Source organism: Electrophorus electricus, chromosome 16 (genome assembly GCF_041902795.1).
Source record: "Electrophorus electricus isolate QZ-2024a chromosome 16, ASM4190279v1, whole genome shotgun sequence".
NCBI lineage: Eukaryota > Metazoa > Chordata > Actinopteri > Gymnotiformes > Gymnotidae > Electrophorus > Electrophorus electricus.
In genome coordinates this window covers 6,337,093-6,352,500 of record NC_137512.1, presented here as the reverse complement: position 1 = coordinate 6,352,500, position 15,408 = coordinate 6,337,093, and the positions used below count along the sequence as shown (strand labels likewise).

The 15,408-nt window shown below is 38.3% G+C and overlaps 3 protein-coding genes across 6 annotated transcripts in view; all 3 read right to left on the bottom strand.

Annotated features, from left to right (window-relative positions):
* The window catches only part of sesn4 (sestrin 4), a 13,193-nt gene extending 11,840 nt beyond the window's left edge, over window positions 1–1,353 (bottom strand). The window contains exon 1 of the mRNA XM_027012990.3: window positions 1,201–1,353. Within this exon, the coding sequence (XP_026868791.1) occupies window positions 1,201–1,266 (66 nt within the window). The 5' untranslated portion in view covers window positions 1,267–1,353. The remainder of the gene's footprint in view (window positions 1–1,200) is intronic.
* A 6,498-nt stretch (window positions 1,354–7,851) lies between these two features.
* il2rgb (interleukin 2 receptor, gamma b) lies at window positions 7,852–13,265 on the bottom strand. Its single transcript, XM_027013042.3, has 8 exons — window positions 13,127–13,265; window positions 12,581–12,704; window positions 12,300–12,478; window positions 11,877–12,016; window positions 10,279–10,438; window positions 10,009–10,114; window positions 9,843–9,927; window positions 7,852–9,755 (listed from the first exon to the last, which is right to left on the bottom strand). Exons 1-8 carry the CDS (start codon window positions 13,209–13,211, stop codon window positions 9,618–9,620), a joined length of 1,017 nt encoding a protein of 338 aa, XP_026868843.2. The 5' UTR covers window positions 13,212–13,265; the 3' UTR covers window positions 7,852–9,617.
* Window positions 13,060–15,001, bottom strand: zgc:92907 (UDP-N-acetylglucosamine transferase subunit ALG13). 4 transcript variants are annotated; one of them, XM_027013045.3, is made up of 5 exons: window positions 14,858–15,001; window positions 14,515–14,677; window positions 14,273–14,411; window positions 13,844–13,885; window positions 13,060–13,743 (listed from the first exon to the last, which is right to left on the bottom strand). In XM_027013045.3, the coding sequence occupies exons 1-4, from the start codon at window positions 14,936–14,938 to the stop codon at window positions 13,852–13,854; spliced, it is 417 nt and encodes a 138-aa protein (XP_026868846.1). In that variant the 5' UTR covers window positions 14,939–15,001; the 3' UTR covers window positions 13,060–13,743; window positions 13,844–13,851. The 4 variants fall into 4 exon arrangements, with proteins under 4 accessions (XP_026868846.1, XP_026868845.1, XP_081555317.1 ...); XM_027013044.3 differs by lacking the exon at window positions 13,844–13,885; XM_081699191.1 differs by lacking the exon at window positions 13,844–13,885 and having other exon boundaries at window positions 14,515–14,667; window positions 14,858–14,947.
* Window positions 15,002–15,408: the final 407 nt, after the last annotated feature.

Genomic DNA, 15,408 nt, shown 5'->3' with positions numbered 1-15,408 from the left:
GAGTGAAGGAAAAAATCCAAGTAGGTTAGGGGTTCTTTTTCTGAATAAAATGTTCATGTTAACCTACAATGCCAGCTACGGTCTAACTTAAGATGTTGAAATGGACTCCTTTCAGCATTCAATTTGGACTACATTCCCATGTCTAACTAAAATGTAAAACACTTTAACGTATACTGGGTTTTATTCATAAACATCGATAGCATGCAAAACCCCCTTTTGTGCACAATAGTTACACCGATATAAACGGAATAAACTCCCTATCGCTCAGTTTCCATTAAAAGAAAACTCATCTTGGACGGAATTCGGAGACTTCAACAAAACAACGATATTTTCACATTTCCCTCGCCAGTTATGTTAGTTAGTTAACCCGCTGGATATGGCCATCTCAATGGGCTAACGTTAGCTAGCGGTCAGATATCTGAATTAGTTAATCCCTTAAGACTCCAGGCTAAAAATACAACACTGTGAGTATAATGAGGCAAATTAGCAAAACTGACAAGTCAGCAGATAGTTGTGTCCATACCTACAGGTTACCACCAAACTAATCTTTTTTGTGCATTGGAACAATAACGGAAAATTGGAGTTCATGTTAATCGTAGCGCTGCTAGCGTTAGCTACCAAAAACGCCCCCTCAGCTCTCGGACAAGGCAAGTTCAAGGCTCCCCTGCAGCTCCGAGACAAGTTGATCAGCTAGGTTAGCCAGCACTAACTACCGACGGGAGTTTGACGGAACTAATTAGCCACTCGAGCAGCTATCATTGTAAAAATAAACTTGTTAAAAGTTCAGAAAAAAATCTAAATGTTAGCGAGCTAGCCAAATGCAAAAATGTTAAATGTAGCTGGGTTAGCTTAGATGAGTCGCTGTAAAAAAAAGATTTAAAAAAAAAAGCTTACATCTCCAACGACCTCTAGATAAACACTATGTGGGAGAGCTCAATTAGCTAGCTGACGAAATAATTTGAGTTACTGATTTTAAAGATAATGAATGAATGAATGAATGAATAGCACCAAATTATCGTGCTAGTTTTGAAGGCTGACAAGCAGCCCACTTTCACAGTTGGACAGCGTTAGCTCCCGAGCTACCTGGCTAGCACACATATTTGGTTTTCTACAGTGCAACTGAGACAACCACAGCTAGCTAGTTGGTTGGTTAGAAATATATAGTTATGGACGGCAAGCGTTACAGCATCTCGAACTTGCCTGGTTCTGGACACGTTGGCATTGAGTTCCAAGGCGATAATCCATTTTTTTCGCACAGATGATCATTTTCGTCCCTGTAAGTGCATGAATACGACTCCCCTGTCTTTAGCGATCTTGACCAACTCTCTAACAAAAGCCAAGCCGCTATGAAAGCTACAAGTCCGGACATTGGCTGCGGTACTATTGGATGAAAATAGTAGTCTGACACAGAGTCTATCCAGTCAGAGTGCCCGAAATGCGGGCTGATCAGTGAGAAACTGTCCAATGAGCAAAAGCACAGGAGATTTTAGGTTACAGCCGTCTCAGCCAATCATGTGGTGGAAAAATACCTGTCCGTTAACCGCTTTGGCTCAGCCTCTAATGATGTAATGCTAGCTACGGCTCTCACGAGTTTAACTGAGAGGTAATCTTTGTGTTAAATGTATATTTTACTATTTATGCGTGTGTCTGCTTATGTGTGGTTGACGTTACCTGACGATGACATAGTGATGATATTAAAGAAGGGATCATGAAATCGTGCAAATGAAACAGGGTACTGCGAAAGTGTGTGAAGATCAGCGTTAGTTTACTTTTAGGCAATTCAAACAAGTTGAGCCACACATTTTAACAACTTTAAAGGGACGGTTACACAGCAACAGAAAGCAGGAAAGCAATTTTGAGGAGAGTAGCTTTGTGATCCTCTGCACCAACACAACTGACTCAGCTCATGAGGAGCTTAAAAATGACCTATATCAAATTCATGAGCAGGATATAAACACAAAGAGGCTTGATACTCAGGAAGACGGAGTAGACTATATTATGGTTATAGATTTAGTCCTTTGTTTGTAAGCAGGATATGTGCAGTGTGAATAATGGATGCTGTCATTTTTTTGGTTTTTTTTACCAGTGCACAAGAGCATTATTTCTGACTTTGTACTCATTATATGGCTAGCAAAGGTAAAGAGCCCCTGGCTCCCCCGAAGAAAATTATTTGTTACATTAAAGGTACCGGTCAGTATAAAAAATATATGTCTGTTAAAAATAACAATTCAATCTCATCCTAACTTCACAATCACATAATTTCCCTAATGCTAATCCATAGATGTATAGTAGCATTTAGTAATTAATTTTTTTGGTCAAACTGCTCCTTTAATTCTCACTGATTGAACAGTGGTAGCACCTAATAAGTAACATTAAAAATATATATACTGAAAAGTAAAGCTATGCATCAAGATGTGTTGAATTCTGTTCTAGATAGGCTGCAGTATCTATCTGTAATTCAATGCTCCATCTGAACAGAGGTCTAAGGAAACAATAGGATCTGGTAATGTATTTATGATATGATATTGAATTATTGCACAAAAGAGCACTTTGTTATCAGAGTCCAGAGGCTTGGCATTTAACTGAGCCCTCTGTGCTTGTATTTGCTTTGCCCCTCAAGTAAATGCTAATCTTGCAATAGAAACAGAGGGAGGGTGGGGGGTGTTCTGTGTTACTGCAGTAGCATTTATCATTAAATCATATTGGACTTTCAGAACAAATCACAGATCATCTGTTTATAAATAACCATCACAAAGGCTAAGAGTACAAGCTCTTAGATAGTTCCCCACAGTCAGGAAACTTAACGGAAGCCTTCCTGTCCCCTGTTATTTTTTACTTCTATTTTCTATTTTCTATTGTTATTTTAATTCCATCATTTCACTGATGTCTAATCACTAAATCTGGTTGTTTTTCTTTTCTATAGCCCAAGATCCATGAATCTTCCATGTAAAACTATACCATTATCCTTCATTTGACAGAACCATAACATTAAATGCAGGCAGAGTGCCATTTCCTACATGTTATGTAAAGTGTAGCTTTATCAAATAATTATGTTTTGTTTACCTTTGTGAGCTGAGTATAGCATTGGTTGTAGGAATCCTTGGAAAGAAAATTCATTATCCTTATTGCAATAAAACACATTTCACACTGCTGCCACTTTCAGTCTTAAGAATGGAGGCAAGGAACATTTTTCAGGTGGTCATGTGCTATTTGTCATTGAAGGTCTTTCTCCAGAAGTGTCATTTAAAGGGTGGTCCAAACATAAAAATAATTCAAATATGTGCTAAAAATGTCACTGCTGCCCTGTAATTAGATGCTAATTATTCCAGCAAATTCAATGTCACAGACACCACTCCCTGACTTCACACCATATTCAGCACATTACATATTACTGATAAACAGGACCAAACATTACTGAATGAAATCCAGCATGTACCAGTTGGATTAATATATATTTGATGGAAGATATATGATATAAATGGATATATATAATATCTAAACATATAAACATATACATAATTAACAACAGGGTGCCTTTAACATGTGATATATATATATATATATATATATATATATATATATAGAGAGAGAGAGAGAGAGAGAGAGAGAGAGAGAGAGAGAGAGAGAGAGAGAGAGAGAGAGAGAGAGAGCGAGCGAGAGAGAGAGAGGGACAACACTGTGTATCTACTATTGTATGTTCATAAATTGAGAGCAGTCAATTGTCATGCATTCTGGGAAAAAAAATTACTTGTCAAACACTGCTTTGTAACAACATTCAGTGTTCATACTTACAAAAATGGAAGAGCTGTAATCAGAGTCAAACTGAGGGCAAACCTCATTCACTCTCTCACTTACACAGAACAAGCAATCAATTCAGCAGTGTCCCTGCAATGGGCCTCTTCAAAGTGTCATTTACTGAATCATAAGTACTGAGAGCAACCAAAAGTGAGCGGTGAGTGCATAAGGAAAGGGACTGTGCTTGGAACTCTGCTCCCCCACACATAGACACAAGTTGTTCCTAACCTCAGTCGCACAGGGACACAGGGAGAGGAGACTTTTGTCCCTGTAGGCTTAGGTACACCTGAGTAGCTGGCGGCTGTGAAACACAAACACACATACACACACACACACACACACACACACACACACACACACACACACACACACACACACACACATACACACACACATACACACACACACGCACGAGATAAATGAGTATTAACCTGTTTTATGTTACGTAGTTATGTCCTATGGTTTTTAGGTTCTTTAGGTCTGATGTTTTGAACATTATTTAGAGGGAGATTCTGTTCTTGGTTTGTTCAGTTGGATTTTTCCACTCTTCACGTCACTTTCACTGTCCTGGCATAAACCACTTCATAGCACATACACCCTCCTAGCATCACTCACTACTAATGGAAAATAAAAAGAAATGCAAGACTTTCAATCACATTCTTAGATGAAAAATGGTCATGTCCCACAGGAAAACTGTGTGGGCCTCTGAAGTTCAGGACAGATTTATAGTTGTACAGCTCTACCAAACACCTAGATATCTGATGCTTTGGATGTTGAACATGGGAAATTAAATGTCTGGACATTATCAGGCAAAATTCATCTAGCCACCAGTGAATAATATATTTTGGTTAATAGTTTCTAACAATGAAAATTCACAATGTCAGTCCTAATAATTGAGGTAAGACTATGGTTCACCTAGGCCTTGTGAGAGTTTGCAATGTTTCTGATAAACTCTTCAGATGTAAATAAATAAATAAATAAATAAATAGATAAATAAATAAATAAATAAATAAATAAATAAATATAAGGAAGACCTTTCTTATTTAATGGGAATAACCACAAGGGGGCAACTTCCATCAGATAATAAATGACACATATTTGAACAAATGATCGTGTAAATGAGATTAAATGTAATTTGTACAGGGTTTTAACCTAGCAAAGGCAGATAAATGTTGCATGAATAGTTCCCAAGGCAAGATGCTGTAACACTGGTCATTTTCAGAAATCAAATACGTCACGCTACTTCCCATAGACGAACATTAGTAACACTTGGTAAACAAGTGAGTCTGGAAAGGGGCTTTCTTCCTGATTCTCTGTTTAGTGCAAACTGTTGATGATTGAACTGAATAAGTATACTGTTGGTATGTAATTATTTAGCAACTTGGGTTTATAAATGGATATATTATAATCAGCTGGGTTTTGATTTTTATTTTGTCTTTAAGATGTAAGCAGGTTCAGTAAGATGACACCTTGTGACACATTTGCCTAATGGCTGGTTGATAACCACTACGGTGAATGTTTTTTTCTTTGAAATTTTCATTTCCTTTCTAAAGAAAGAAGTCCCTAAAGTCTAACCACAAACTAGCCAACAGCTATAACCTTTAGTCTTTCTGACTACATTGCTAGCTCAGCTTACTGTCTATCTGCTGGGCAGACTTGATACGTCATACCTTCCTTAACACTTTCCCAATAGCGGTGTTCAACATTTCACATCATGTTTTAAAAAAAAAAAAAAGTTTTTAAATCCAAAAAACTACTTGATTATCAGAGAAAAAACAGTTTGGGAGATGATTATAACAAGCACAGAAGATTAAACCACTAACTGACATTTCTGTGCTTCGCAGCTGCATTCCACCCACTTGGTTGGATGTTGCACGATGCAAAATATGTCTAGAGCATCTTACAGCTTATGATAAATTGAGACCACATTAATGAGAGTAACACAGATAACAGACAGAGATGGGCTGTGGGTTGAGATTTCTACAAGGGCCTTTATCTGAAAGCCTGTCTTCCTGAGAACTTACTCCCACTTTCAGTCTTATAGGCTGGGTGTTTGAAACCAAAATGAAACTAGGTACAATGATAGTACAACGACTGCACCCTTGCCTACACCTTTCTAAATATAACCCCCCCTTACATATTTTCATCAGTTTTCTCCCATCTGAGCAAAGCTTGGTAACAAACAGGTATTCATACTAACCAATCGCAGCTGACTGTGATGACATCATCTGTTACTAAATGTCAAGGGACCATCAAACAATTCCACAGCTGCTTAAAAAGAGAGTGACACAAAGGCTGGAGATAAGAAGCCAGTGGAAATGAACTGGAAAGTTACTGCAGCCACATGCCATTAAAGGTGCAGAGTCAGAGGCATAGGCTATTCTTGAACAGGTACATAACTAGATACAGAATTAAATGTAAAAAATTAGTTTCCAGTAGGATCAAAATAATACATATTTTTGAATGTAAATGACTCAAAATAAACAACCCAGGGAGAGACAAAAACAATAAATTGTGGGCCATTCGCATGCATAATCTTTTAATCTTTCTAATTAATATGTTCACTGCAATGGCAACAATACTTATTCTTTCATAGTCAGAATGATACTATTGCCAGCACCAGCAGATGAATAATGAACATGTATATAATACATACAGTAGTGGAGCTGATTTCAAAGGTTGAAACAATAATTACTGAACAGGTGGATTAGAACAGAAAAGGCAGAGCAGAGTCCAGTGGCGTTTAAAAAATATGTGCATGTGTGTAATAGGTATTACGGTTCCTCTTGCTTCCTGTTTCATCAGAAGCATCTACATGCACTTTTCGTCTTTGCCCCTTAACCTCTGGGGCAAATGCAGCGATTGAAAGTCCGTTCACACTTGAGGGTCTCACTCTATGCCAATATAAAGCTGATGTTGCATATTGTATATTTAAATGATCCTGATTATAAATATGGATCATTATAAGTTTGTTTTTTTTCAAGATAACGTATTTTTACACAGAATCTTTTGTATATTTTGAAAAGGAAATGTAAGTGGTTTTCTAGACACAGGTTAGGGGAAGATGCCAAAGAAACAGAACAACAGCCACAACACAGCCACAGAAGGAGCAGAGGGGTAGCCAAGGGGTTTAACAGGCTATGAAGACTGACTGGCTGGCTGGGCTGGCTCTGAGCAGGGGCTTCTCCTGATGTTTTATGGTCTTCCAAAGGTGCCTGAGACAAGTCTTCTCAAGGCTGTCAATTTGATTAGGCAGCACTTCCTGAAAGACACACACACACACACACACACACACACACACACACACACACACACACACACACACAAAACGAACACCTCAAATAATATATGCATTTAAATGTTCTATCATTGTGATTTTTTTTTTCTCAAAACTTGTGGCAAAACACAAAGCCCACAACATTAATGACAGAGCCAAATTACGTAGTCTGTACATCTTGACAGCATGCCACAGATGTAGGTGAACACTTCTGGGCTGCTGTACTAGTCAAAAGGGAACCTAAAATATTTACACTAGTGATCTGGGACCTCTGGTCTGAAGACGCGCCAAAGTGTTGCTATCCTGTTATCCATTTGCCAGATCTGAACACAATGCCTCCTAACTGCAGACACCAACTGCAGTCACCTTACCACAGCCTACTTTTGGAGGAGTCCATTGTAAAACAAATAAATTGATAATTAAATACATTTTTTTTTTAAAGGCTTTAATTGGGCTCATGAAAATAGAACCTAACGAAGTCATAAAAGACTAGAATCATTAAACACTTAACCCTAAAGCACAAAGGCTGTGCTCAAAAAACATGAAGATTTTGGCTTTTTATCTGACTAGCATTCAAAGCTAGAATAGTATTATTAAAGTTGATCACTGGACACCCACTTTACAAAAGAATATTTGACTCAGTGAGTCCCAGCTTGGCTCTCAAATCGTGTAGAAGGACAATTATGGAGCAGTTGGTGTTAACCAAGTACTACTCATTTTCTAAATACGGAAATACAGTAGCTTAGCACTTTGCTACAATCAAAACAGTGACAAAGCAAAATATTTAAAACTTTTTATTTCTGCGATCACAAACCATAATCCAATAATCATTAATAAGCAATTGCATTGATTTCAAGTACATTTCTACTTATACATGGCATGACACAACAGAGATAGATAAATGTAATCTGTACCCTTGCAGAGAGCCCAGCAATATCTTTACTTCCTTCGGAAGCTGAGGGAAGCCCATCTCCCATCACCCATCCTCACTACCTTCTATAGAGGTACTATAGAGAGCATCCTGAGCAGCTGCATCACTACCTGGTTTGGGAACTGCACCGCCTTTGACCGCAAGACCCTCCAGAGAATAGTGAGAACAGCTGAGAAGATCATTGGGGTCTCTCTTTTCTCCATCACGAACATCTATACAACACGCCGCATCCGGAAAACCACCAGCATTGTGAAAGACCCCACACACCCCTCACACGAACTGTTCACCCTTTTGCCATCTGGAAGACGGTACCGCAGCATCTGGTCCCGCACCTCCAGACTGTGCAACAGCTTCTTCCCAGAAGCCATTAGACTCCTGAGCTCTGGCTAACTCCAATCCCAATTTAGATTCCAAAAATGGGCGTTTTATACATACACATGCTTATACACAGTCACACACACTCACACATTGTTTTGCATCGGACTAGTGCTGAAGTCAAACTTCACACAAATAAACTATGCACTCCTGTTGCAGCCTTGCACATTATCCTACTTGCTGCTAGAGTACTGTACTAAACCAGCACTGTACTCTGAACTGTTCTGGCTGCTACCGGTGACGGCTATGTTCAGGGTAGCATGTCATTGACTCCTGTGCACAACTCACTTTATTCCCAGTACTGTGTACTGGACTAAATAATTGCACTGTTTGTATTTGTCCTGTCCTGTATTTATTATTATTTAATGTTTATGACATTTTGCACTATATTGCACTTTTTGCGCTTGTGTAGCATGTTGTCTGTTGCACTGTAGTTTTGTGTTGCACCATGATCCTGGAGGAACATTGTCTCGTTTTTGTTGTGTACTTGTATATAGCTGAAATGACAATAAAGCCTCTTTGAACTTGAACTAATGTATATGAACATCAGAACATCCAACATCAGAACATCTACCATGCCTGCAGGTCAGTTTTTAAGATGCTGTGTATCTCACAATTGTGAAAAGGTTGTGATACCATTCTAGAGTGATGTAATCACCACGCCTTGTCATATCACAATGACAATGACAGTTTTGCTTTGAGATACACAAATGAACAAATAAAGGTAGCGCTATGTCTATTGTTACATCTACACTAATAAAAAAGTAACTTAAAGAAATTGCTTTATTATTTTATGAACCTAAGTACCTTTTGAAAAATCTTAGCTTAGGAAATTACTACAAAAAAAATCACTTAAGTGACATAGTAGTCTTCGTAGAAGTAGATGTTCTGTCAAAATTATTTAAATAACATTCTTTCCTTTGCTTTGGTTTAGTTTCAGTTCTCATGACAATTGCAGAATGAGGAAAATACAAATACAGATGCTGGTTAAAACAGTTACACATGGAGGACCCTCATTTTTCACTCATCATGTTTTTGCTCTGTCAGCCTAGTGACTACCAACCATTTATAACACACAAAACAAAGACATGAATAATAAAATAACCAAAAAATGTTTCTCTCACTTTACAGCCTAAGACCTGCTCATATATTGTTACACTAAATAAGTGGATCCAAATTATGCACAAGGTGCTTGCTGATAGCAACTTGGCCAAAATATGAGGAACACAGTAGATCAGCTTAAGAGGAAGGCTGTTCCGCAGGCCCATCCCGGCCTGGAGGCTCAGGTGTGTCATTGGGATCGCACACGACACAGGGAGCATCTGTGTAGTCTGGGTCGAAAGCCTCCTTCAGCTCTCGGGAGACATGAACCCAGCTCTGAGGAGGGCACAGGGAGATTTGGATATGATTTGTGATGAGATACAGTGGTTTTGAGCAATACAGGGTTTGTGCACACAGGCTTACCTCGACATTCCCATTGTATTTCTGAAACAAATTCTGCAGGTTCTTGCTTGGGTCAGGTACCACATGAAGTAAAACGACCCTTATCCTGTGCACAGAGGAGTAAGACTTTTAGAAGTAGTCAAAACTTCCAAAATCCATACATAAACTACTTATATGTGGACCATACCTTTCATAATAGCACAGAAGCACAGCAAGGCCGATAAGAATAATGGCACCCAACACAGAGGCAAACACTTGCAGCCACTCCTGAAACTGTGATTCTTCTGTGCTTGCTAGAAAGGCATACAATAGGCAAACCAAAGAAAGAAAATAAATTAAATTAAATAAGAATCTTCAAATCCATTAGCATTCCATTCTGACCACACAACATTTCTTGTGGCAGACATATTTTCTTAAGAAACTTAAATTTAACATGTTAGGTACAATGGCATGGTACCTGTGTAGTTTCTCCAGTGAACTGGATCACTCCAGTCACTCCAAAGCTCTGAAGGACCGCAGGCCTCCTTCATATTGCTCCTTACTTGGAAAGTATAAACAGCTAGCTTGGAGGCATGAGATATGCAGTAGTGAGAGGACAGCCCTGTTGCAGTGTGGCTCTGTAGGGTATAGACGGATGAAAGTGACAAATAAGTTCTACATTAATGTAGTGATCAAATAAACCTACATGATTTTTTTTTTCTCTTGGCAGTACATGCATCAAAATGTATCATGCACTCTAAAACAAAAAGGCTGCACAAACAAAACTAAACTAATCATAAGATTGGTTTGTCCAAAACATCCTGTCTCTCTGGAAACCTTGTGTACTTTATCTTGTGTATATACAGTACCAATAGAAAATATTCATACCCTTTGAAATAGTGTTCAAAACTCTTTATTTACAGCTTCATTTACACCTTGAAAAAAGGAAACTTTTCTGAAATTTAGTTTATAAAAATGAAAAGTAGAGTAATACAGTTGGACAAATGATCAGTCCCATGTTTGTATATGTCTCCACCTTTGCAAACCTAGACTGGGGAATATTTGCTCATTCTTCTTTGCAGAGTTCAGTCAAATTTTGTGGTGATCTGCAATAGATTGCCCTCTTCAAGCCTATCTGCAGATTTTGAGGATTAGTGAGCATCAGAGCCTCTACCCAGGATGAAACATCCAATATTCAGGAGTATGGCAGGAAGATGGCCCCAAGTGATGAACTGCTTAGTGAGTACCTCAAATAGGAAACCAAGGTGGATGGGAATGAGGAGGAACAGGGACCATCATGGGAAGATGGGCACTTCATGATTCCCATTTCCTGTGGGATTCCAAGGGACTGCTCTCAACATCTGTTATGTTACCTTAAAAAAAAAAACCAAAATTCTGCACTCGCCCTCCTGACAATATTTTTCCTTCAAGCTCGGGTCTGGGAAGCCTGGAGGTTTGAGCGTCCTACGTAGTATCTTAGCTGCTCCCAAAACTGCACTCTTCTGGACAGAGATCTCGGATGTTGTTCCTGGGATCTGTTGGAGCCATCCTCCTAGCTTGGGGGTTACAGCCGCCAGTGCTGATTACCACAGGAACCACAGTTGCCTTCACCCTCCGCATCTTTTCTAGATCTTCCTTCAGACCTCGATATTTCTTGTGCTTCTCAAGTTCCTTTTTCCTGATGTTGCTATCACTCGGGATTGACGCATCCATCACTACGGCACTCTTCTGCTGTTTGTCCACCACTACTATGTCTTTTTAGCCGTTACGATCTGAGGTCCTGCCTGGTGTGGTAGTTTCCAGCCTCTACTGATCTCATGTTCAGCGCTTGATCCTGTACTGCCATGACTACTGCCAATCCAGCCTTTTCCAGCCATTGGAAGGATTTCTCCATATCAGCCAATAATATATATTCAAAATTGTAGTGAAGTACACTTTGCTTTCACAGCTGATGAAGGACTTCTGTCTGAAATGTCCTGTTTTGCTGGAAAACTTGTGTACTTCACTACAATTTTGAGTCTCTCTACATCTTTTATTAAAGTACACTGCAGTTAAATATAAATAAAAAATTTTTACCTGCCATGGGTCAGCGTCTCTCCGATAGCGAACCATATTGACCACACAGGACACCTTCTTAACAAGGTTCACCCAATGCAGGCACAGCTCATCTTTGGAATTCCATTTGGCAGAGACGTTATAAGGGGAGTTGAGCTTCACTGGAATATATGGAAGTATGTCAAGGGTACAAATTAACACACAGATTAGAATGGTAATTATTAAAACATTGCTAAACAAAGTTGGTGCAACAAATATTAAAAATGTTTTTAAAAACAAACAAACAAAAAAGTAAATGGAGGACTACAAAAAAAAAAAAAAAAAAAAAAAAAAAAAAAAAGATTTCCATATATCTGAGAGAGGCCAGAACTGCAGTTAACAGATCCTTTCATTATTTAGGGGGAAATTGTGTGATTGTATGTCCTATTTAACATGAACTCTTACCTCTTTCTTTGAGAGTTGTGTAATTTCTAGAGATGAACTGATTACTTCCCATGTACAGCTTTGTATAGATAGAATTGAACCTTTGTGCTTGATCTTCAAGAGGAATCCTACAGCCTACATTATGACCATGCTCTTGAAGGTACTCTGAACACTCCTGATATGAACCTTGCCTCTGAAATCTGATGAGAAAAGAAACTTATTAATATACCCCCACTTTCACTGAAAAATGGCAGGTGTGGATGGCAACGGTGCAGTGGACATGAAGCTCCACATAGACGTACACACTACTGAAGGTGTAGTTCATCTCCCACATTTGTGCTGTGGTCCAATTGCAGTCCACATAGTCAAGATTGATGACCGTACAACTGATGTTAATTGTACAATCCAAACTGGTGCAGTTCACACCTGCACAGGTCAAAATGGGACATGTCAACACATGCACGGCAAATGCTCACAGCATTAAGACAATACCAAGCAAAATTTCAAGAAGAAACAGCAGGAATTAAGATTTGTTTGTTTAACAATTTAGAAGGAATTGTTAAGATTTAAGGCCATTAGTCACCGCTAACATTAAAAACTACTCTTAGTACCATAATCTGCACGTCAGCGTAATGCATGGGAAATCCCCCACAAAATTTCCAAACACATTTTTCTTTGCTGTACTGAGTAAAGACAAGGTTTTATTTGACAAGGCTTAATCTTTAATACCACTTCTTAATAAATGAAAACAAAGTAAATGAAAACATTAAGATCAGGATCATTATTGATTTTCAAGAAACATTTTTACTGCAAAGATATAAATCAATTGAAAGGAGATAAATACTTACTGGGTTGAGATCTAGACCAACATCCTTGAAAAAATATGACAAATAAAAAACAAGAGAGAATCTTTGATGTTGATACCCAAGTCATGTTACATAGTTATACCCTTCAATCAGAGCTTGAGCACAAAATGAGTTACGGTGACTATAAGCACAGGATGTAAGTTATGAAATTCTTCCGTATTTCACTACTTCCTCCATGTGCTGATAAGTACGTCATGGGTAGTTCATTCAGTCAGTGAAACCAACGTGGCATTAACTTGATAGAAAAATTATATATTGATCACATAAAAAATAAACAGAGATATAACAATATACATGCTGACTGTCAATCACCTTACAGCTTACATATAGTATTTTCATTTTCCAGTGTGTGGTGTTGGCTAGTTCTCCACTGCCCTTGGCATAAGAAAACCAATACCACTGCATTCCTACAGTACACCAAAGGAACAAGGTCCAGTATACAGTCCACTTCCATACAGATGTTTACCACAACCCAATGTAAGAAATGTCAGAGAAGTCCAACAGCTTTGTCCATAAAGTTGGCAAAGTTCTGAGGCTGACCAGGCAGGAATGGCAGAAGAACAGACAGGTCCATGTGTCTGAGGGTTTCAGGCAGAGTGCTGGAATTAAGAAAATAAAGTAAATAAAAAATTAAAAAGAGGAGAAAAACTCATTTAGTAAAAACACAATATATATATAGAGTAAGTCTAATATGAATACCTAAATTATTATTTTAGATTATGGTTATGTTGCAAGATGGCACTAAATCCAGAAAGTACAGAGACATAACACAAAAAATCATATGAATAACAATAATAAAGTCACACATCTGTCACTAAGAGCGCACATTTTAATAACATAATAAAATAAGACACAATGTCTCTGAGAACACGATTAAAAAATAATTAATCAGATCAGGGTTGTTGCTCATTCAATGGTAAAAGGTTAAACAAATGTTGAAGACATATTGTAAAGATTTCCAAGCGATCCTAAGTTTCCATGCATTGCGTTGATAAAGAAGCATAGATGCACTTTAGCTATGGTCAAACAAGAAAAAAAAGTTATATCTACAATAACAGCGTACGAATACAGTGTAGAACACATAAGTTATTCTTTGATTCTCAGTTAAGTAACCCATATGCACCAAACCTGCAGGTGCAATAGAGAAGATGTGAATCTGCCTGTAGTTGCTTGGCAAGCTCAAGTTGATGATTGCCCATTAACTTGTCATTGACCACTACAAGCAGAGGCTTTCCAGCTCCAAGAGCCTCCAAGCAGCTTCCTGCTCCTAGAAGAGGAAAAAAGGGAAATCCAACTGAAGTCCAGGGCGAACGGAAACAGTCATTCAAAGTAACGCATCTGTCAAAACAAAGACCCAGCAACCTACCTACCAGCATGACTAATGACCAAATCTGCAAACCGGATGTTATCGGATATGGTTTCTTTAAAAGAGAAGGCTTCCATCCTCAATCCAGGGCAGCACTGTGGGTCAGGGATAAACGAGCCTCGGCCAATCTGAAGCACTAAATCTGTATATCCACGATCTAATAATACCTTAGAGTTAGAAAAGATAATAGTCACAAAACTGGTTGAAGTAAACTGCTTACCTAGGTTAGCTAGTTCACTGGTTAGCCTAATGACTTTATAGTCAAATAGCTAACGTTAGCTGGCTAGCTAGCTAACTGTTAACTCCTACTTGTACCTTGAATGCTACTAGCTAACTTTCTAAATTACCTTTACGACTTCACTTGAGGTCATACTGGCTATCAGATCATCAAAAGAGGTTGTTCCGACTGTGACAAATACGGTTTTCATTGTGATAATGATGTTAGCCAAACAGGAAATGTGCAAACATGGGGGGGGTTAGGCGGAGGCTGTTTACAAATTTTCTCTTCAAAATAAAAGTCGTATTGCACCTACCAAACTAATGCTGCATCCAGTTTTAACCAGACTGCAAACTACAGCCTCTCGTCCTAACAGAAGAAAATACTTTGTAAATATTTTAATCGTATTAAATCTTTTAAACTCTATTAATTATATATAATTGTATTAAATTAAATAATAATCCGTTTGGACCAAGACGCATAGAAAAAAAAAAACTGAACTACATGATCCGCTTTCTCAAACCCGATAAAAAAATTAAATTTGCTCGACTGATACTGGAATAAATGATTGAATACCGGCACACAGACATATAAACTGATAGACACTGCCCTCTAGCGGGCTGAAGAATAAAATAAAGCAATACGTATATTACAGGAACGTCTCATTCGATGTTACGTCAA